This window comes from Engystomops pustulosus, chromosome 9 (genome assembly GCF_040894005.1).
Source record: "Engystomops pustulosus chromosome 9, aEngPut4.maternal, whole genome shotgun sequence".
NCBI lineage: Eukaryota > Metazoa > Chordata > Amphibia > Anura > Leptodactylidae > Engystomops > Engystomops pustulosus.
In genome coordinates, this window is record NC_092419.1 from 99,832,889 (window position 1) to 99,855,869 (window position 22,981).

Below are 22,981 nucleotides of genomic sequence, written 5' to 3' on the forward strand. Positions count from 1 at the left end.
ATCCTTTTTTTCCGCTGTTTTCATGTTAATTATGAGTCATGAATAAATGAACCCATATTTGTGCACGAACCTCCTTGTGGGATTAACCTTATTCAGATTTTGGCGCATCAGCGCCGGGTTTCACAATCCAACGGATTCGGACTAAGCGCAGGATTTCGAATTGTGTCACTTACATGCACCGGGAAGAGGAAGGTGAACTCCGGCGGACCTCGGAGGGGAAGCAACGGATGCAGGAAATCGGGCGCACGAGCTACGTGAATCCACCGGACTTCATCTTCGTCGGATCGTCAGAATCGGGGATCGCGACAGGACCAGGTAAGTAAATTTGCCCCAGTGTGCGATGATTTGGGAGCAGCCATTCAGGGGTATAACTCCTGGAGATACAGAGGGTGTCCAAAAGGTGTATGAGGGAGACTAATACTATAAATCTCACATAATAGTTTGGGGCCCCAGCACAGATTTTCCAGTGGCCATTGTGTAATATGCAGAGACTGTACCTATAGTAACTATAGGGTATATGCAATATACATGAGGTCACATAGAGGCATCACAAGGTCGCCCATTGTAATACATTTTTAATGGCACAGACCAGGATCAGTGACACCTGAATATGATGAAATATTGATGGAGAAGAGGACTCAGATGTTAGTTTTAGGGTTCCCCCATAGACTTATCCATTACGTGGAAACCCAACTGTACAACGTTGGCATCTATTGGTAATCTTACAGAAATTGAGGCGGTCTGAGGAGCAGGAAGTATTTTTGGGATCAGACTGTGAATGTTAAATGTAGCGCACGGTCCGACTTTGCACCTGAACGTTCCTTTCAGTGATAAACAGTGTCACGTGAAGATGAATGCAGCCGCAACGCAAAAGAGTCGCGGATGACACGTACACGGTGCGGACTCTTATTAAGCAGTTTGTACTAGAAAGAACGGGCAAAGTCTGACAGAAAACTGGCGCAAGATCCATAGTAAATGTGCCCCTTAGAGATTGTCTGGATTGTTGCTCTATCCAGGTCCCAAAAGTTCCTGGTGTGTAATCTGCCTGCGTTGCCCCACTTATAATAAGATAATAAAAATTTAGACTAGGCCTCGTTACCATGGAAACAAAGCCTGGACCAGTGTAAAGACACAAAAAGGCATGTGCCATGCCAAAACCTGGGTATATCATTCCCCGCCCCCCCCCCCCCCCCCCCCCCCAAAAGTTGTATAGAGAAATGAGTAGTAATGAGAGGGTAAACATGGAAGGCCACCCACATTTATCTCTTAGCCAAACCCCCATTTTTTTTCTCTTCTCTCTTTGTCTCTCCTCATCTCTTCGTCCGTCAAGAACTATGATGGTATCGTGTTTAATGTCTGAGAGAGATACTTACCTATTCCTGCGATGTTACACCCTATACTTGTCCTGTTGGTCTGCCCTTTTGTAATGGAAATTTCCAAATCTACAGTAATAAAACTTCTAAAATCCATCTAATACATAGTCTGTATAGGTGAGTCAGTCAAAGCTGTTTTTTTTTTTTCTAATGCTTTATTTTCAAAGGCTAAAAACGTGCAAGAGGCGACATCCGCCTCAGGGAAGTACATAGTATAATCATTAATAACAGGCATTAGTATAAAAGGAGTAAGGTAAGATAATGGGGCAGGTTTATCAAGCTGTCTAAAAGTAAGAATGTTCTTAGTTGGCCATGGCAACATGGCAACCAATTACAGCTCAGATTTCATTTTTACCAGTGCTTGTGAATATTTTAAAGGGGAGCTGTAATTGGTTGTTGTGGGCAACTAAAAACATTTCTTACCCAATGACATCAACCAGTGGTACAGCCATGGAGAGGGAATATTACTACTTAAAGGCAGAGCTCGGTCTTACTTAGCCCTGGTCAGAGAGGCCCTGATGCTGAGGGGACCCATTGGCCCCTCACATAAGAAGCGCAGTATTTGCTTATGGAGGAAGGACTTCATTTCAGATTTGTAGATGGCCCCTCTGTTTGGCGTAGTGCACACTGTGTCACTCTAAATTGGAAAAATAAGTGTATTTTGGTTGTAGTTTGGGCACTCAGTCTCTAGAAGGTTCACCATCACTGCCCTAGGGCATGTACATTACTGATTTCATTTTTGCTGCAGGATTATAACAGAATTGTGAGTAAATGATATCTATTAACAGCAGAGGGCGCTCTCTCCAGGCACAGCGCCTCCTCCATCACTGTAGTATGTGTGGTGAGAGGTGCTGCTCTGTCTCCCCCTGCTGGTGGCTGCTGTGTACTGTTACTGACATAAACTACAGGTTCCATGATGCCCCGGTCGCTGTTCCGGCTGCCGCAGCGGGGGTTCCGGTCACAGGGCTGCGGGCTCGTCTTCCTGCCTGTCCTTGGGCCGCTGCTGGTGGGGATGCTCCATGTTCGTGCAGGAGGAGAAGATATTCGCGGGCCGGGTGCTCAGGCTCCATGTCTGCACCATGGAGGGCGCCGAGTGGCTGGAGGAGGTGACGGAGGACATGACACTGGAGAGGCTGAAGGAGAAGTGCCTGAAACATGTAAGCGCTGCAGGGGCTGCCATGTACAGCAGGGGGCGGCACTGATCATCTGTGTACAGCAGGGGGCGCACTGATCACCTGTATACAGAAGGGGGCGGCACTGATCACCTGTATACAGAAGGGGGCGGCACTGATCACCTGTATACAGAAGGGGGCGGCACTGATCACCTGTATACAGAAGGGGGCGGCACTGATCACCTGTATACAGAAGGGGGCGGCACTGATCACCTGTATACAGAAGGGGGCGGCACTGATCACCTGTATACAGAAGGGGGCGGCACTGATCACCTGTATACAGAAGGGGCGGCACTGATCACCTGTATACAGAAGGGGGCGGCACTGATCACCTGTATACAGAAGGGGCGGCACTGATCACCTGTGTACAGAAGGGGGCGGCACTGATCACCTGTGTACGGGAGGGGGGGCGGCACTGATCACCTGTGTACGGGAGGGGGGCGGCACTGATCACCTGTGTACGGGAGGGGGGGCGGCACTGATCACCTGTATACGGGAGGGGGGGGCGGCACTGATCACCTGTATACGGGAGGGGGGGCGGCACTGATCACCTGTATATGGGAGGGGGGGCGGCACTGATCACCTTTATACGGGAGGGGGGGCGGCACTGATCACCTGTATACGGGAGGGGGGGCGGCACTGATCACCTGTATACGGGAGGGGGGGGCGGCACTGATCACCTGTATACGGGAGGGGGGGGCGGCACTGATCACCTGTATACGGGAGGGGGGGGCGGCACTGATCACCTGTATACGGGAGGGGGGCGGCACCGATCACCTGTATACGGGAGGGGGGGGGCGGCACCGATCACCTGTATACGGGAGGGGGGGGCGGCACCGATCACCTGTATACGGGAGGGGGGGGGCGGCACCGATCACCTGTATACGGGAGGGGGGCGGCACCGATCACCTGTATACTGGAGAGGGGGCGGCGGCACCGATCACCTGTATACGGGAGAGGGGGGCGGCGGCACCGATCACCTGTATACGGAGAGGGGGGCGGCGGCACCGATCACCTGTATACGGGAGAGGGGGCGGCGGCACCGATCACCTGTATACGGGAGAGGGGGCGGCGGCACCGATCACCTGTATACGGAGAGGGGGCCGCGGCACCGATCACCTGTATACGGGAGAGAGGGGGCCGCGGACCGATCACCTGTATACGGGAGAGGGGGCGTGAAGTGCGTCTCCCCTTCTGCCTGGTGGATGATGATGGGGTTGTGTTACTAGACAGCACGTCCTCTCCTTTATATATAGATGCTGTCATTGGTCCCTCTGGACTGTACGATGTACAGGGATGGGGAAATTTGCTCTGTTCTCTTGCGCTGTGATGACTGGTCAGGTGCAGGGGCCGCTCTCCTGTATTTCCAGGCATTGATGGTATCATGGAGATAATCCATGGCGCCGCTTATCTCCGCTCTCTGCTGTGGTTTCCTTTTCTGGCCCCCTGTAAGGTGATGGCATATCCTTGGTTCATCATAACATTATTATTTTTTTCTCCCCCAGGGACCCCCAGCAGTCCTGGCTATGAAGGGAGGCAGCTCTGGTCCATAATTGTGACCTTGTTCTTGGTTTTTCTCTGACCATCCATTGACACAAGTGAATGGAGCCAGGATGCAGTACTGTGGTGCAGCCAGGGAGCCAGGGTGGCGCTGTGCAGAGAAAAACCAAGAAGGGGACACTGTGATTAGTATCATAGTTTATACGGTTGAAAAAAGACACTTGTCCGTCAAGTTCAACCGAGGAAGGGTAGGGATTGGGTGAAGAAGGGATTTAGAGGAAACATATGACATAACCATCAATGTTATTTAGGTGTAAAAAGGCATATAGACCCTTCTTGAAGCTCTCTGCTGTCCCTGCTGTGACCAGCGCCTGAGGCAGGCTATTGACAGTTCCATTGTAAAAAAAAGAATTGTTCCTTTATTCAAGGATTTCAACTTCTCCAAGTGGCACTGGTAATGTCCTTTACTTTGAGAGATGTATGTGTGTTAGTAGCAGCAGGACTGTTGTATATGGATTTGTATTCCAGGGTTGTAGCTTCTGGGGGTTGTGTCCTCACACTGCTGTGCTCTCAATGGTCCCTCCCCTCAGAGTAAAATGCGGCAATTATCAGGTATGAGGAATGTGGTGTAGTTTAAAACAGAGAGCTAAGAGCACAGCAGTGTGAGGACACAACCCCCAGAAGCTACAACCCTGGAATATAAATCCATATATCACAGTCCTGCTGCTACTAACTCAGACAGGACATTACCCAACCCTGCTGACAGGTGTGTTTTTTTTTTTTTTCTCTTCTAGCAAATTGCTGATGGTTTTCAATATCTCTGCTTGCTTTCATTCATTCGTTGACTGTTCTCGTCATGTGATGGACAGGAGGAGGAGCACGATTCGTCTCTATTCCTGCCTCTGACTTTTTTTTTTTTTTTTTTTACCCTCTGAAGGGGAAGCTGTGATGGTTTCTGTGAATGACAGCAAGCAGAGATATTTGATTGCTGAAAAACCTATATACAGATGTGATATGCCAAATTATTCTGTGCTCCGTGGTGCTGTAGTGTTAACCCTTTGCAGCTACTTGAAGATTTCGGTCCTGCAGATCGCAGCCCCTAACACTAGACCTTTCCAGGGCGACGTCTAATAATAGACCCGCTTATTTATAGTGCCGGAGCCGCCCCGTCAGGAGGATACCCTGGTATCGATCTCCTTTGCTTACCCAGGACTGGACCTGCCAGCATCAGGAGACTCCAGCATCCTAATGGTGTTCCACAATGCAGATATAATGCTCAGGATTGCTGTCAGTGAATGGAAACCCTTTATGTGATCAGGAGAGAACACGACTCGTACACTGCATAAAGCGAATATATCAGTTTTATTTATATGCTGATGAGAATTTCAGTGCACTGTGGGTGTGGCCTCGCAGACCTTGTATGGTGTCAAAGGGGGGGCTGTCAATCAGTGTCAAGTGGGCGGAGCTTGGTGTTGGGCCTAGGCTAAAGAGGCGGCATCAGACTTCCCCTAAATACTAATTTGCGTATAATTACCTATAACGATCTCTCAGCTCCCGGCTATGGAGCTGACATCATAGTTGGCACCACTTTTAGTGATCTGAGTAGTGAAGAATGTAACTGTACTGTACAAAGCCTCGACGGGATTACGGCAGGAAGATGGGCTGTCACCGGAGACTCCCAAAAATAATCCTCTTCTGTATGAGCCGTAACTGTATCACCATGACAGGAGTGGCACCCAGCTTTCTCAGGATCCTGCAAGATAAATGTACTCTCCTTTATACCCGCAGTGTGCCCACGGGAGCCTGGAGGACCCCAAGAGCCTCACCCATCACAAGCTGGTCCACGCCTCCTCCGAGAGGGTCCTGTCTGATACCAAGACGGTGGCAGAAGAGAACATCCAGGACAGAGGTGTCTCAGGACAAGGGGGAGGTGGCATTGGGGTTTGTACTGCGCTACGGCTGGATTTGGTACTATACTCACTTATCCGTATTCTCCCTGCAGATGTCTTGTTATTAATCAAAAAGAGGGCCCCTCCCCCACCACCAAAGATGTCCGACGTATCGGCAGAGGAGAAGGTAATATTTTTGGTTGTAGAAGTCGAGCAGTGTTTAAAGGGCATTACCATTACAAAAAAAAGACTGTATGCAAATGAGCCTGAGGGGCTCCAGGCTCCGTTAACGCCTATGGAGCCTGGAGGGGATGACACCAGAGCTTACAGTCTATGAGGATGAGGGGTGACACAAGAGCTTACAGTCTATGAGGATGAGGGGGTGACACAAGAGCTTACGGTCTATGAGGATGAGGGGGTGACACAAGAGCTTACAGTCTATGAGGATGAGGGGGTGTCACAAGAGCTTACAGTCTATGAGGATGAGGGGGTGACACAAGAGCTTACAGTCTATGAGGATGAGGGGGTGACACAAGAGCTTACAGTCTATGAGGATGAGGGGGTGACACAAGAGCTTACAGTCTATGAGGAGGAGGGGGTGACACAAGAGCTTACAGTCTATGAGGATGAGGGGGTGACACAAGAGCTTACAGTCTATGAGGATGAGGGGGTGACACAAGAGCTTACAGTCTATGAGGATGAGGGGGTGACACAAGAGCTTACAGTCTATGAGGATGAGGGGGTGACACAAGAGCTTACGGTCTATGAGGATGAGGGGGGTGACACAAGAGCTTACAGTCTATGAGGATGAGGGGGTGACACAAGAGCTTACAGTCTATGAGGATGAGGGGGTGACACAAGAGCTTACAGTCTATGAGGATGAGGGGGTGACACAAGAGCTTACAGTCTATGAGGATGAGGGGGTGACACAAGAGCTTACAGTCTATGAGGATGAGGGGGTGACACAAGAGCTTACAGTCTATGAGGATGAGGGGGGTGACACAAGAGCTTACAGTCTATGAGGAGGAGGGGGTGACACAAGAGCTTACAGTCTATGAGGAGGAGGGGGTGACACAAGAGCTTACGGTCTATGAGGAAGAGGGGGGTGACACAAGAGCTTACAGTCTATGAGGATGAGGGGGTGACACAAGAGCTTACAGTCTATGAGGATGAGGGGGTGACACAAGAGCTTACAGTCTATGAGGATGAGGGGGTGACACAAGAGCTTACAGTCTATGAGGATGAGGGGGGTGACACGAGCTTACAGTCTATGAGGATGAGGGGGGTGACACAAGAGCTTACGGTCTATGAGGATGAGGGGGTGACACAAGAGCTTACAGTCTATGAGGATGAGGGGGTGACACAAGAGCTTACAGTCTATGAGGATGAGGGGGGTGACACGAGCTTACAGTCTATGAGGATGAGGGGGGTGACACGAGCTTACAGTCTATGAGGATGAGGGGGGTGACACAAGAGCTTACGGTCTATGAGGATGAGGGGTGACACAGGTGCTTACAGTCTATAAGGATGAGGGTTTGACCCAAGAGCTTACAGTCTATGAGATCTTACCTTAGTCATCTCAGAATACTGGACCTCACAATGATAGGATGATTGTAGTCAGAATTATCCTTTGTCTTGTACTTTTCCAGCGGAAGCAGGATCAGAAGGCTCCGGACAAGGACACCATACTGAAGGCTACAGCCGGCCTGCCGGGTCGCACTGCGGATCGGACTGTCGCTCATCACAATATGAGAGATGTGAGTACTGCATAGCACAGCCGCTCTTTCTTGGGTGAGAGCAAATTAAAGGGGATGTCTGATAGGTACTATCTATTGTATATCCCTAGTATAGGACCAATTTGCTGATCACAGCACAGTGTATGGAGCTCTGTACACTCGCTCTTTTTGCTCGTGTAGTTGATCTGCAGTAGCATCTGGAGTCCACACGCTTCCATATCATGGTTGGGGGTGGTCTCTGTCCTGCCTGATAATGTCTGTATTTTATAATCCCCCTTCCGTATTCCCCATGCAGAGTTTTGCTCTCCAGCTTGAAACTTGCTCTTCTGTTGCAGTTTCAGACGGAGCTGCGGAAGATATTGGTTTCTCTTATTGAAGTTGCACAAAAGCTGCTAGCGCTGAACCCCGACGCGGTGGAGCTTTTTAAGAAGGCGAATGGTAAGTAACGGGTTTCGGCGGGTTCGGCCTTTCTTGTGGTGTTCTGTAGGACTGACCCGAGTCTTGCTTGTTCCTGCTCACAGCCATGTTAGATGAGGATGAGGAGGATCGAGTGGATGAATTAGCTTTACGGAAGCTCACGGAGATGGGATTCCCCGAGAGCCGAGCGGTGAAGGCCCTCCGGTTAAATCAGTAGGTACTTGTGGTGACTGAGGGGTAGATGTAGAAGGGCATTGATTGTCTATATGTGGTGGATGGGTAAGTACTGATTTTCGTACCTAAAAATCCTACATTCACTTTGCAGCATGTCTGTGACACAGGCCATGGAGTGGTTGATTGAACATGCCGACGACCCTGCAGCAGATACCCCGCTCCCAAATGAGAACGCATCAGAGGTGGCCGGGGCTTCAGCATCAAGGGACCCCAAGCCCAGTCAGGGAGCCACCGCAGAGGACCTCAAAGACGAACTTACAGAAATCTTTAAGAAAATACGAAGGAAAAGAGAATTCCGTCCTGATCCACGTGTAAGGGAAACAAGAGATGATCGGGGGGGGGGGGGGGGGGGGGGGTTCTGTAGGATATATTATAGATGTCTAATGGATGAGGTCCAACATTTTAGGAGTTGTGTACCCTCCAGTTAAAAACTTGACTAAGCAGTGGAGCCCCATCTCTTGGGGTCATCTCTATTGGCCATCTCTTGGGGTCAGAATTTTGTGTGAATGGAGAAGAAAAGGTCAAGAGGTTTGATAAAGTTGTAAAAGTCTGTTCTTGTCTTCCAGGCTGTGATAGCTTTAATGGAGATGGGGTTTGATGAAAAGGAAGTGATTGATGCCCTGCGTGTGAACAACAATCAGCAAGACGCGGCGGTGAGTACAGATAATGGGGCCCTGGGTCTATGCTATAGATGGATATACTCCTCCAGTAACTTCAGCACACAACAGGATAATAACCCCTTATAGGATGAATTATTGTGCACCCTATGACCCCTGGTTATGGGATATGCCATAGTCCAACACATCCTATGACCACTGGTTATGGGATATGCTGTAGTCCAGCACATGACGATCACCCATCCTCTTGTTATTTCAGTGCGAGTGGCTACTGGGAGACAAGAAACCTTCCCCGGAGGATTTGGACAAAGGAATTGACACCTCTAGCCCTTTATTCCAAGCCATCCTCGACAACCCCGTCGTACAACTAGGCCTAACCAACCCTAAAACCCTACTAGGTAAGTGTACATTATCTGCATTGTGACAATACCACTTCTGTGCATTTACCCTTAGGACGTGATCATGCATTGCATTTAAAATGCAATTTCAATGCAATGTGTGAATGCACCCTTAAGGTACAAGTCTTTAAAACTGCTGTACACATGTTACAGGTTATTTCAGTAACCTGTAGGTTAGTACAGTAAGCACAGAAGGACTGGATATGTTCCTTTTTAATGGGGTCAGCAGTTAAGTACTGATAAACTATCCAAAATATCAGATTAGTAGGAGGCAGACCATTGGCAAACCTGCCCATCAGCTGTTGCAGTGCTACAGTAAGTCTTGCTACAATGCCAAGCCCGGCCACTGTACAATGTACTACGCTGTGCTATAGAAGGCAGTGATAAGATTAATGAAAGATGTGGAGGATAGGTGATCACTATTTATATCCCATTTCACCCCACACCTCAAATTCAGTAGTAATACAGAGTCTTGCTAACTTTTGTCATGCAGGGCTCTAGGAAAGCTGAGTTATTGTGTCATCAAGTCATGCCAGTAATGATCATAAATGGCAGCTGGGAGCGCCCCCTAGTTGTCTATAGATCTCTGAGACCCCAGCGTGTATATGCTAGTTGGATATGTGGGTTTCTGTCGCTTTCATCACGTGGAGCTATCTGGTGTCTACCATAAGCCAGGGGTAGCTACAGTTACAGGGGAGATGCCATAGGAACTATATTGTACCAGTCCCCAGCTGACAGATCTAGTACAGGCTTGTGCCAGGGCTGAAATAGCAACTCTCAAAATACTTTGCCCTTCTTTGAGTTGACAGCCTTGTCACAGAGTCTGGGTTACATGCTATGCCCTTCTCTATGACTGATCATCAGCCATGTTTTCCAAAAACTGTTAAGAGATATAGATATGAAGGAACTGCAACAGGCGACACATCAGCTTATAGTCCCAGAGAAGTAAAAAAAAATGTTTTTTTCGAGTTGAGTTCATACCTTGAGTTAAAGGGAGCTTGTCGCCTCCCCGGTCACATATAAACCACAACGCTGGCCTTGTAGGGGGAAGTAATGCAGAGAAAATCTGTGGTCTGAATGCAGTGAAACCATCAACTTTTATCTTTATGTAATTGTGCACAATGGCTGTGACCACTTGGTTCCCAGAGAGAGCAGCATGTAGGACACTTCACTTGATTACCCCTTCATTTGGTTGTGGTCTTATGCCTCCCCCCAAATAATCTATCACCTAAATCATAGTTTCCATGCACCATCTCTTGGGGGAGCTCTATGCTTAATGATTTATGCTACTTTGCTGAGCAATCACAGGAAGTCAGTTTTATGGAAAAATATTTTGAAAGATTTTTTTTGTCTCCGCTCATGTCACATGCTGCACTTGCATTAGATGCATTGATGCAATGGAGCCATTCAGACTGCTGTATAAATCCATCTTCATGGAGCTCCCTCTAGTGGTGGCTGGAAACAAACAAAATCAAGCACATAAAAAAACCTACAAATAGAGGAGCAGAGTATTTGTAGGGTTTTTTGCGTGGTTGTATTTCCTTTATGAATGGGAAATTTCCTCTTATGACCCTTTAAACTTAATGCGTTTTTCCCCGGTCCTCTGTGCGCTCGTCATACTGATGTCCTAGCCTTAGGCTGGCTACACAGGAGCAAGTTTGAGCTTGTGCTAACTGGTTCTGGTTACTCAATATTCGGGCTGCACACTGTAAAGACGAATTCACAATGACTTATGCACGCACAGTCAGGCGGGCATATGTCAGCTATGATGGAGAGGAGGCAGGGTGACCCCCAACCCCCCCCCCCCCCCCCATTGCAATGCATTACATATGGCCTGTAACATGGGGAAAGATGGGACAAGTGTGACAGATCAAACTCGCTCACATGTGACCGGCCTCCATGTCCGTCTGTGACGTTATTCACCTCCACTAAATGATGTGATTTCCTTTGCAGCGTTTGAAGACATGCTTGAAAACCCGCTGAACAGCACGCAGTGGATGAACGACCCCGAGACCGGCCCCGTAATGTTACAGATATCTAGAATTTTCCAAACCTTAAACCGCACGTAGGAGTCGCTGCCGTCCCCGAGGAAGATCTGACGTTACTGTGTCTCTGGACTTGGGGAAAGAGCGAAAAACCAAAACCTTACTGAATTTTATTATTTTTTTTGGGCCTGTGTCTTGCATTGCTCAGGAGAGTGTGAGTGTGTTGCTTCATTAATCTTATCATCAAATCTACTTATACTTGTGATGTTATTGGAGTTGTTTTGTGATTTGACCAGGCAAGTGATCATTGGGACTCTGTACTATAGGGATTATGATGTTGTCTTGTGTTTTCCTAATGGGAAATCGTTAGGGATGGCCACCATGATGCCTTTTGCCATCTTGTGAGTTCCTTCTCACAACTATTTCCATGGTAAAATAAGTGCATATTCAGACACCAATGACTGTCTGAATACATTACCCTTGCTGTACCACCCAACAGGAAACTTACTTGTAGGTGCTGAATTCAGTTCAGTTTTGCTGCATCAGACAAAGAAGAATACAACATCCATAGGGGTAGAGAATATCCTTGAAGACCGAAAATACGCTGCTAGCAATTCAATGTGTCCCTGGCTTTAGGCAACCAGTTATAGAAGGGTAAGGGTCTTGGAGCACCCATAGTTTTAAGCAATTGCAATGCATCATGGGACTATAATGTGAAATCACAGGCTACAACGTCCCAAATCTAGCAATGTACTTCTAGACTATTTTTATTCAGTGCACAATGCAGTTAAGGATATATGTATACAAAATACTAAGGGGGAAGCTGAGAGTAAAGCAGGAGGCTATAACTAGGTGGGGTTGGAGCTGGCAGTGCCGCCTTTAAGGGAATAGGATAGTGCTTGCAGCTTCAGTATGAATGGAGCCGAGCAGTGTGCACCACTGGGGTCCTGGGGGTGGAGCCGAGCAGTGTGCACCACTGGGGTCCCGGGGGTGGAGCCGAGCAGTGTGCACCACTGGGGTCCCGGGGGGGGAGCCGAGTAGTGCATGGGCGGTACTCAGGCTGCCTTGTGGAGAACCAGTTAGGTTGGAGCAGATGGCTGTACTGTGAATACACCTTGTTCTTGACCATATCAGGTCTGCATGTGGGACAAATCCTCAATTACCTGCAAGTGAATATATCCCCTCAGAGTGCTATAGTGCTTGTCTCTCCAGTTGCTATGAACCACCAGAGCATGCTGTGACTTGTAGTTCACCCCTCGCCTCTTCACAGGACATCTATCAGCCAAGATCTGGACATTGTAGTTGTACAACTTCTCCCGACAGGAGACAACACAGGAATCTGAATGAGAAATCTCACATATGCAAAATCCACATCCCTCCGGAGCGGCTCCTGTCATCCAGGCCAGTACCAGGGACTGTAACGTGGCGGCTGCTGGAGTCACCGGATAGGCGGGCGCTTGTTAATTTATTGGATTGGGCTTTTTCGTTCTTCTGTGTGTGTGTGTGTGTGCGCTCGCATCAGATCATGAACTTTTTCTGGTCATTTTGTATTTTTTAATTTTTTTGGAAAAATATACTTAAATGAAACCATACGCATGACATGAATGTTTAATGTGCAGGAAAACTAAACGTCCTGACAGCCCGCGTGTTGCCTTTCTGTATGTGTGACAACCAATATGGCTGCCAATGGCAATTCTACATATCTGATCTCTCCAGTGATTCACCTACTGTCCCGGTTACTGAGAAGGTATCGTCACAGTGTAACGTTACAGAGGGTTATCATGTGCGGCTCAGTGCTAGAAATATGATCAGGTGCCATGACAGCCGAGGGCATAATGACCCTGGTAAGACATCGCACTCGCCGTATACGGACATCACTGGGATCATTGCGGGATCTCTGTCCGCAGAGATATGAAGGGAATCACATCTTATAGACATCCACTGATTTGATTACACGGACATTCACTGAAATTCAACCATTAGGTGGCGCTAGTTACTGGTCTTTGCGAAAAATCCCAGGTTGTAAGTTAATAATAAATTGCCATTTTACTATATTTATTCTAGATATTTGATTTATCCTATCGTTAGGATAACTAATCAATATGAGATTGGTAGGGGGGGGGGTGCACATGAGGGGGGTCCTTCCTAAACAAAACAGTCATGACTGTCCCCTGCTTCTGTATCGTAGGCCAGTAATGTAATATAGACTGTATTTAACTCCGTCAAAGTGTATGGAGCTGCATTACCAAGCACAGCCACTATGCAACATACAGCGCTGTACTTGGAAGCAACTGAGAAGACCGCAGCACTATTTTGAACAGACTCCCCTTAATTCTGCACCCCATATTATAAGGCAGTTTTACATCTCTATCCCTATATATACACTACTCGGGAGTCGCACAATAGGCTCCGAATAAGGGTAAATAATTAATGAAATGCAGTTTCGGCCTGACCAATGAACCAGTCACCCGTAGACTGCATTGTATTATACTGCACACACTATATCATTGCATGAAGTCAATCACATGGATGTAGCAGAGCTCAAAGGGCGGGTGCCCAATATGGACTACACTGATAGGGGAATCTAAGCACATTTCTATGAAGCCATGCTACATCTATATCAAGCTCTGTGACCACACAACTGCAAATGTGAATGTATACTAAAGGATCCGCAACACAGATTAAATAGAACTAAATAATAAAACAGCGCCACCCCTGTATGGAGGTTGTGTGTGGTATTGCAGCACGGGTCTATTCACACAGCACATTGGAAGATTTTAGAATTTAGAAAAATTAATAAGTGTTTAATCCTAAAAATCTGACCAACAAGATGTAGTGGGTGCATCTTGCTTTGTAAAGCGCTAAGGAATATGATGGCGCTATATAAATTTAGATTATTATTATTCATGATACAACCAGACGGAGCACCATGAATTCACCTGCAGTCACCCTGTCCTGCCTGTAGAGGGCGGCCTTGTATCTCCTCTTATTAGACTAGTGGCCCCCAGCTGTTCAGTTTGGTTTGTTTGCACAAGATACAGAACATAGCGGAGCACAACCTGGACCGTACAATGATCAAAAAGGATGAGACACCCTGCAATAAGGTATCTGCTGTATGTACGCATAGCACATGTCTTTAAAAAATCCAAAAAAGTTGGGAATTTTTTTTTTTTTATATCTGGGCCCAAACACAAAATCTGTACCAAGCCCAGAATTTATGGTACTGGCCTCATTTAGGCAAGCTATGCCACATATGCAATGCAACTTTGGCTTTCTATAAAGACCCATAGGGGTTACTCTAATGGACTATACATTTACTATACTGAAGGCACATTCCCCTGTGGCGGTTTTAAACGCAATGTGGGCTCAGACTGCGTTCACACAATGTATTGCGTTTTTGAAGCAGCAAAAGACCAGTTTGCAAATTAGAAACCTTAACAGATGAAAGCAATTGTCTTCTGCACCTTTGAAAAAATACATAAAAGTTGGGACTTTAAAGAAAAAGTTCAGGGAAACTGCTTTCCAGCAAAACACAAATGAAAAAAAACCCGCAACACTAAATGCAATAGCGACACTTTTAAAAAACGCAACATAGAGACAGGAGGGCCGCAAACACATGCATTTAAATGGAACAGGAAGAGAGCGTCTTTCTAAATTCGCCAAAAACCACAACGCATCGTGTGAACATGGTCTCGGGGAGGGTTCACACCTTCAGGGCGCGTTCACACTCTGCGTTTTCATCCCGTTTGAAACGCATATACAGCAGCTGAGGAGAGGTGATTTATTATAGCACTGTTAACATTTCCGTTTACAAAACGCTTCGTAAATGTGATGTTAACGCACGCGTTAACATTGTGTTAACAAACGTAAATGGTAATGTAATTAGCCAAATTACCTCTCATCAGCTGTTCTAATGTGTTTCAAACGCAATGAAAACGCGACCAAAACGCAACGTGTGAATGCGCCCTCAGTATTTTTAGATGCAGTTTTTGATATCTAAACCAGGAATGGAGTTAAAAAAAAAAGTGGAGTAGTAGCACCTCTCATTGACATGTTCTCACCCATTATGATCCACACCTGATTTTGGATCCAAAAAATTACATCTGAAAAATTGAATGTGGGAATGCACCCTCAGGGCGTGTTCCCAAGTGGCATTGTTGTCACGTTTTTGAATATGCACTTGGGAACATGCTCCGACACTGCTGTTCCCTATCCCCTGCTGAAGTCACCCCCGCTTTGTTACCTTTGTTTTGTTTTTGTATCCAGTCTCCCCCACCCCACCCTGTGTGAATGAGGCTTTAGCTACTATTCGGAATGCAGGTGCTGGCGTTGGATTAATTGGTGAGAGGAGGATTGTGGGTCATCAGATAATTAAGCAGCAGTTTAGGTGTCTGTGAGTTTTGCACATCTTACTACAGGAAGGACATCTGTTTGGCTGTAGGAGGGGGATACAAACTGCACCCACGTATTTTTACCACACCCCCCCAGGAGGTAACGCATATCCCGTAATATCATCATGTCTGATATTTTGATTGTGGTGGTAGTTGTAATGTATGTGAACCGATGATAACTTTGGACCTGTTTAATATAACTACAATCAAGGTGTAATAACAGGCACCGGCTGCTGACAAGTGTGGCGCTGTGTCTCCCTTCTGTTTTGAATGCGGTTTCCGTTTTTTATAGAGCAGTTTCTATGTGATGGCGGTGATGTCCCAGCAGTGCGGGCTGGTTACATCGCTTAAGTCAACACTGCGTTCTAGGGAGTGATGTTTACACAGAGGTGAAGGGCGGCCATTCATTTGGACTGATGAACATGACGCCAGATCCACAAACAAACTCGCATTCCTCAAGCTCGCAGACTCCTTTTCTGGCACAATGGAGCTGTTGCCGTTGGCAACTGATTAGAACGCCATTTCCAGTTAGGAAATGAAAGTAGCGGACTTATCCGTTGCTATGGGTAGCACATTGTTTGTAGTTATTGTCCCACTAATGGAGCGAGTACTGGGGTTTTGGTGTATGATTGACGACCTTATAGGAGATTACGTAACGCTGTCACTATTTTCCTTTATGGAGCGGTGACTGATGGACGGGACTAGGAGTGTTCTGGGGTGACGGGTGCGCCTGTGCCTGCAGGGAGACACTCAGCTCAGGGAGAACCTGTTGTTGCACTTCATTAGTCAGGACTGATACCCATTTCCGTTTTTTCTTATCAAAACAGACTGAACCGGTTCATTCACCAAAAAATTATATAATCTGTGCACATAAGAGGCAAAACATCCCCAAAAAATGAACCTGTGTAAACAGTTAAAGGGACAATGTACCCCCAATAATCCTGCAGCCTCTTCTGTCTGTTTCCCACAATCTGACAGTCCTGGTGTCATTTTTACCAAATAATTGTATTTCCCATGACATTATTATTCCGGAATTTTTTCTCTTAAACTCTACATTGAGCTATTCCTATTTTATTCTCAGGAAATTTTAGGATAAATTGTCAATTAGGTGTTACTTTGCAGTGGGAAGTTGTCAGCAATATAAGGGCTGTGTAGGGAACGCTCACTTGTCCATCAAGTCTTAGGGTGATGCCACACATGGCGTTTTGAACCTGTTTTTGGTCCGCTTTAAGCAGATTTTGAAAACTCATCCGTTTTTGACCATCCGGTTTTACCAATTATCTTAATTAAAACTGGTCAAAAACGGATGCAATTTCATGCATTTTTGGACAGACTGCTCAAAAACAGACCAAAAACTGGTTCAAAACACCATGTGTGGCATCACTCTTAGTTTTACAGAGGAATAACTGAGTAATGCAAGAACACAGAATGGTCTAGCATTGGTATAGGAGCAGGAGTTCAAGTACTTACATGTTAAACTTGAGCGCTGTGCTCTGCAATTTCCGACACTCCCAGAGTATTGAATGAATGGAGTGGCAGGATGTGTGTGTGTCACAGTGGTCAGATACGCATTAGGCACCTCATTTACTATCTTATGGATAGGGAATAACTTGAATTAAGGACAACGCCTTTAAGGGGAAGCTGCTCACAATGCAGATTTTCATGTGAGAAAACAGCATTATCAGCAACAAAAAAAAACAAGCTGAAAATTTACAGCTGGTGAGGATTTACTGTGCAGAATATTTGCAGATTTTATTTTTGACTGTAGTCGATAAATCTGTAAAAACTAAATCTTTACCACGTGTCAATTTCCAGGATGGAAAACATCCATGTCGTGTTTTAAAATGCTACATATTTTAATATTGTTTTCCAAAAACTCGGGGGGAAAGTAAAATAATGCTACATCTCTCTTGTGTTTGCTACAATGTATTGGTGCAGGATGAGATGGATTATAAATGCTTCATTGACTGGGGTTTTCTATTATTGTATATAATTTAATCAATCTGTAAAGGAACATGCACACTCGTAAAATGTGCGCCATAATCCGTAATGAAATCCACAAGTCACATGTGCATTGTTGGTTTATTTTGATGCAGAGTATACTTTTAAATTTCATTGTTCTTATTACATAAAGATCCTATTAAATGTGTTCCTTTCCTTTAGCAGCTTTGCTCAGTCCCCTATGTAATGAGAGTAATATACAGGACAATAGGAGTGGCAGACCCCCAGGTGCAGGAGTAACCTCCGATCTGTCACTCGATAGAGGATAGACGCCTCCTCCCCATCTAACCACATCTATCAAACCCATGGCTATTGTCTCATGTCCTCCCTGCAGAGGGAATGGGGGGTGTTGTAGTCAATAGCTGACTCATCACTTATTGGTAGCCTGCGGCCTATGCTCCATGTATGTGTTTGTCCATAGGCTGTGTATTCAGGCCCCCTCTTCCAGTGTCATCTCTCTATTCTGCCATCACCCAATCCAATAATCAGAGCTAAATCTAATCTGACAAACAAGCTGAATCTTTATCCATGAGATCAGACTCTGTTGATAGTGTGGGCAGGCGGCCCGGGTGAAAAACTGCACAGTCACAGCACAGCTTTAATGGGAAATAATGTGTGGTATCTTAAATGGATCCTGAAAAAGTTGAGATATCAACACAAATTAATTGAAACCCCCTCCAATATACACCTATACTGCATCATATAGGGTCCATATAACGATCATCGCTGTAAGGAAAGATGGATCCAGTGCCTTCCTCATTTTATAGGTTTGGGGATTGGGCACTAAATCTGACTTCTGAGGATGCAAGTACATGGTGAGCATGCAGTGTACATCTAAAAGGGAGTCAGAATACCACTACAACATCTGCAGCCTGATACATCATAGTTTTTGCATTGGGGACGAAGGTCCTCCATAGCCAGTCATCTATACCAGTCAATGCATAATTTATTTTATTTTTATTTTTTTCATTTATTTGTGACCTCCTTGTATGTGACCCATTTCCTCCATCCCTTTCCCATCACCTATTGTGTGACCAGATCTCTAATGATTTATCTGATCCACTCCCTACCCTGCGGAGCAAGCTGTCAGATGGTTTCTGCTCGCCCGGAACAGATGGCTGCCTTGTGCCTGTGCCTCCAGTGATGTGTGATGCCAGTGCCGTCTCATAGGGCGCCAGTGATCGTGCCCGCCATCATTATTACAGCTGAGCGGAGCTGCTAAACACTGACCTCTGAATGGCACCTGCTCGGATAAGCATGTCACCCGAGGGGAGGCTGGCATTGCTGGTCCTAAATGTCCCATAAATTTAGCTGTGCAGGTGTCTATATAACTGTATAAACATGCAGACAAAAGCACAATCCCAGTAGTGTGTGTCATTTTTCAATTTTATTTATTTTTTTTTGCTTGCTGTCACTGAGTGGAGACTATTTTGATTGCAACAAGAAAGTATCTGCTTGCTGGTTTCAAACCAAACACCACTGCGATGTACTACTCAAGGCCTGTATTTGGATATCCTGGATAAGTTAAAGTGCTTGTTGGCATGCAAGGCTTTGCTCACAATCCCATCACCCACCTATGCTACCCCCGTGGGCCCCTAAAAATCAAGAGGATTTCCACAGAAGTGGAATGCTATACAGAATCCCTGCTTTAGCCATTTGGAGCAAAGCTATATACGGTATTTAAGCAGGCCTCACACATAACTTTGTTTGGGACCCTAAAAAATGCCTAGTATTCCCTTGCTTGTTGGCACCCCCTTTGTATCCAGCACCTTTCCTTTGTCCCTGTGGATGTGACGTCCAAGAAAACCTCTTTATCCCAGCACAAATTCTGCTGTAGTAAACCACCTTATTAAGATGGCTACATTTCTGTAAATGAGATTGATTCTATTCACTGGCAGCAAGCGGAGACATTGAAAAATGTTGCATATACGAAACTTATGGGATAGTTCAATATACAATTTCTACAGGGGTTTGGAAAACTAGCAAAACGTGTCTTCCTATTGGGACCTTGGAGTAAAACGCTCCCTCTGCTCCCCATAAAGTTAACCCTCTATTGACCACCCCATCTCTCACTTGGCCTTTTGATCTAGGCATCAATCAGCTTTTATTTTTTGTTTTTGATTGAAAATCCCTCATAAATATGAAGCAGGTTATTTAGTATTTCAATTTATTTTATTTTTATATTAAAATCTTTGCTAATGAGGTAAAATACCCTTGATCAAGACTGATCCAAAGAGAGCAAATCATGAAGAAATTACATGCAGTTTTTTTAATTACCAGGATGTTTATCCCACTGCTGTCTTCCCTTTTATTTTTATAAAAGTCATTACTCTTTATTATTTTCGTAACACATTTACCGCTGCTTCTCAACGCAACTGTATTGTCTTTAGTTTTGTGACATTTTACACCCATTCCTCATGACTGAAGTCACTATGGGCGGCCATCATGATTCATTCAGTGTTTGTCGCTATGGAGACGGCAGCCATGTTTGTTTCTGACAGACATCTTGGGAATTGGTTATATACAAAATAAGGTGCCAAGCAATGAGACAATGGGGGCAATGCACAAGTAGTGTTTCATAGTTTATACTAGATTTGTAGGAAGCCATAGGCCTCCCTTTGAAGCACCAGGCCTTTTCATTCAGACAAGATGGCGGACACTAACAGGGATGTAGCCATCTATATGTATAACTGGACAAGTAAAAGTACTAGAAAAATTAAATAATTCCCTCAGGAAAGTGAAGTAGGCCCCAGATTTACAGTAAAGTTAGGATGTAGTAATCCTCCTGGTGATACAAGTAGAATGAAGATGAGTGAGGCCTATGAATATTTTAGAAGCGGAGTGGTGCTGAAATATCATGGCTCCTCAGATGAAGGATTTTATCCAGCACGGTGGTTTGACCTACAAAACTTTGTTATGAGTGTCTGCTTTATGACGTACACTTTCACACCCCATGTCAAGGGTTTGACTGACAGATGGGCAGTTATGGGAACTGTAGTGTTTTGGCGTGTATTTTTGTCAATGTGTGGCAACTACATGGCTGGTAATATTGTTCCCGGTGAAGTAGGAGGAAGAGGGAGAAGTCCACTAATCTGCAGGTTGGGGGCTACGTACTAGAAAACCATTGTGGATTGGTATATTGAAGGGGGTTTGTTCAGGGGTGTAACGTAAGGGGTTGCATAGGTTGCGGTCGCACCCTGGCCCAAGAGGTTTAGGGGGCCCTTATGGTATCACTTTCCCATATGAGAAGACTATTACTATAAACCATACATTATAGTCGGGGGCCTGACACAGAATTTGCACTGGGGCCCATCAGCTTCTAGTTACGCCACTGGATTTGTTGGTTCCTAGTAATTTACCAAAGACTGACTGGCTTACTAGGGTGAGCAGGAGACTTCTAATTGTGCTCCATGTTAGATACTAGTTTATGAAGCAGAGAAGACTGCATGTGGTTGTCCATTTGAGGAGCTTCTAGCCCCAGTATTCAAGAGCCTGTCAATGTCCAGGTCCACTGGCTTGTCCTGCTTGTATGTGGGGGAAGCTTGTGGCTGGTAGATGGAGTTTCCTACAGTTGTCTGACTAGTCTGGTACATGGTGGCCCACTAAGGAAAGGGATGTCTATCACGGCCCAATACCAAAGTAGCCTAGTATCTGGTGGTGGTTCATATTTTGTGTAACTGGCACCTTGTTTTTAAATTTGACAGGAAACTCCTTCTGTATTGTCGGCCCACCAAACCTCTGACCAAAAGGACCTCTTGCTACCATCTTCCATATTTACTGAAACAGGCATAGAGCATGGTAAAGCCCACAAAGACTCCTCAGGATCGGGCAGATTAATACCTCTGAAATGTACATCTGAGTAGACAAGAAACACGTTTTATAGCTTTGATGTTTGTGCATAGTCCTACTTATAAGTCACCAGTCTATCTCTGAAGCAACAACTTATGACATTACCAGGAATTTGGCGATGACTCAAAAACTCAATTCTTAGTCAGTCGGGCTGATGGATATGTCTGAATAAGGATGCACTGTGTACATGCTTCTGTGACTTCCATATTTCCTGCATTAGTCCTAACCACATTATAGTAATTCCCCTCCATGTATTGTTGTTGCAACCAGGTCTGTAGGGTTATTAAAGCATACAAGGCAGGTGGAACAGGTCCTTCAAGGATCCCTTGACGTACATGCATGGGTCCTGAAAGCTGAGATGTTTGGAGCTATATATTTAATGGACGCATGCAACTCAAACCTTAATATAGATTGAAGAGGGGGGATTTAATCGTACCAGTGTTTTCTATGCTGGCCTTCATCTCCCTTTGAGTAATCGCGTATGGGTGAAATGCATGCGATCGGCAAGGAGCACCATGCGTTTCGCATTGCTTACGTGTAAAGCACGTGGTGTTTGTTACTGATCGATTGTGTTTTGCTTGAAACACATATGCGATTGGGACAAGCCCCGTTTGCTGGTTTGGTTGCATTGCATTTAGAAACACATTTAGACTTTTTCTTTAAAAAACAGTTATTCCGGTTTAAACTGAACTTCTGTTATGCATAGACCACAGACAATCGCCAAAATGTGTGCAATTTTTTTGGTGTAAATTGGTGTTCAAGGGGTTAATCCAACCTAAAATGAGTATGTAACGTCATCCACAGACGTCTCTCTCGCATAGATAATTTATTATTTATTTGTGTTTTACATGTATCGTGTGACTTCAAGGCTGCGTAGTCGGAGATGGATTTGAAGAATAGGAATTGCTGCTGGGGAAAAGGGGAGTAGAGTATTTTTGGATGTGCCTTTTGTTTTTTGCTGCTGTTTCCAGGCCCATGTGATGGGGATGCAGCTTCCTGCACACAGTCTGGGTACCACACACTCAGCTCTGACAGCGGGGGCGTGGCCAAGGCCTTAAAAGGGCACAAAAGAGAGTGACAATGGCTAGGATGGGACGGCGCATGCGCATTCTGAGGCGTCTCGCTAGCAACCCGCTGCGCGTGCGCACCGAGGACCGCAGCAGCAGCAGCGGGCTCCAGTCTTTAGCTACATCGGCTCTTCCCCCGCCCCCTCCCTTTTCTTGCGCACGCGCCCCGGAGCCGTCGCTCGTTCTCAGGTCGAGCGCTAGCAACCAGCTGCGCATGCGCAGTTACATCCCGGGGGGTAACCAACGGATCCCTGTCAGCGTCTGCGGCACCGAGCGGCCCCCGGGGGGGAGGGAAGGGGGAGCCCGGGAGAAGGCGGGAGACGACTGGAGGCCGCGAGCGGGACGTGGGGTA

The 22,981-nt window shown here is 46.1% G+C and overlaps 2 protein-coding genes across 11 annotated transcripts in view; both read left to right on the forward strand.

Moving 5' to 3' along the window:
- Nucleotides 1-2,299: 2,299 nt before the first annotated feature.
- UBAC1 (UBA domain containing 1) lies at nucleotides 2,300-12,227 on the forward strand. The gene is made up of 10 exons (XM_072124618.1): nucleotides 2,300-2,530; nucleotides 5,834-5,954; nucleotides 6,048-6,121; nucleotides 7,584-7,691; nucleotides 8,006-8,108; nucleotides 8,192-8,300; nucleotides 8,413-8,632; nucleotides 8,888-8,974; nucleotides 9,198-9,336; nucleotides 11,290-12,227. Exons 1-10 carry the CDS (start codon nucleotides 2,393-2,395, stop codon nucleotides 11,403-11,405), a joined length of 1,215 nt encoding a protein of 404 aa, XP_071980719.1. The 5' UTR covers nucleotides 2,300-2,392; the 3' UTR covers nucleotides 11,406-12,227.
- A 2,098-nt stretch (nucleotides 12,228-14,325) lies between these two features.
- Nucleotides 14,326-22,981, forward strand: part of CAMSAP1 (calmodulin regulated spectrin associated protein 1) — a 45,950-nt gene continuing 37,294 nt past the window's right edge. For 8 of the 10 annotated variants that reach the window (XM_072124626.1, XM_072124633.1, XM_072124627.1 and 5 more), the window contains exon 1: nucleotides 22,628-22,978. In XM_072124626.1, coding sequence (XP_071980727.1) covers nucleotides 22,643-22,978 — 336 coding nt within the window. In that variant the 5' untranslated portion in view covers nucleotides 22,628-22,642. Of the gene's footprint in view, nucleotides 14,426-15,708; nucleotides 15,813-22,627; nucleotides 22,979-22,981 lie in introns of those variants that run through there. The other 2 variants (XM_072124630.1, XM_072124632.1) reach the window with 2 other exon arrangements.

Bases quoted from the DNA above. Each gene is read 5' to 3' on its own strand.
- UBAC1 (XM_072124618.1), top strand. From the start codon at position 2,393: ATGTTCGTGCAGGAGGAGAAGATATTCGCGGGCCGGGTGCTCAGGCTC. The intron at 6,122-7,583 runs GTAATATTTTTG...GTACTTTTCCAG, and splicing joins ACGTATCGGCAGAGGAGAAG to CGGAAGCAGGATCAGAAGGC. The intron at 8,301-8,412 runs GTAGGTACTTGT...TTCACTTTGCAG, and splicing joins AAGGCCCTCCGGTTAAATCA to CATGTCTGTGACACAGGCCA.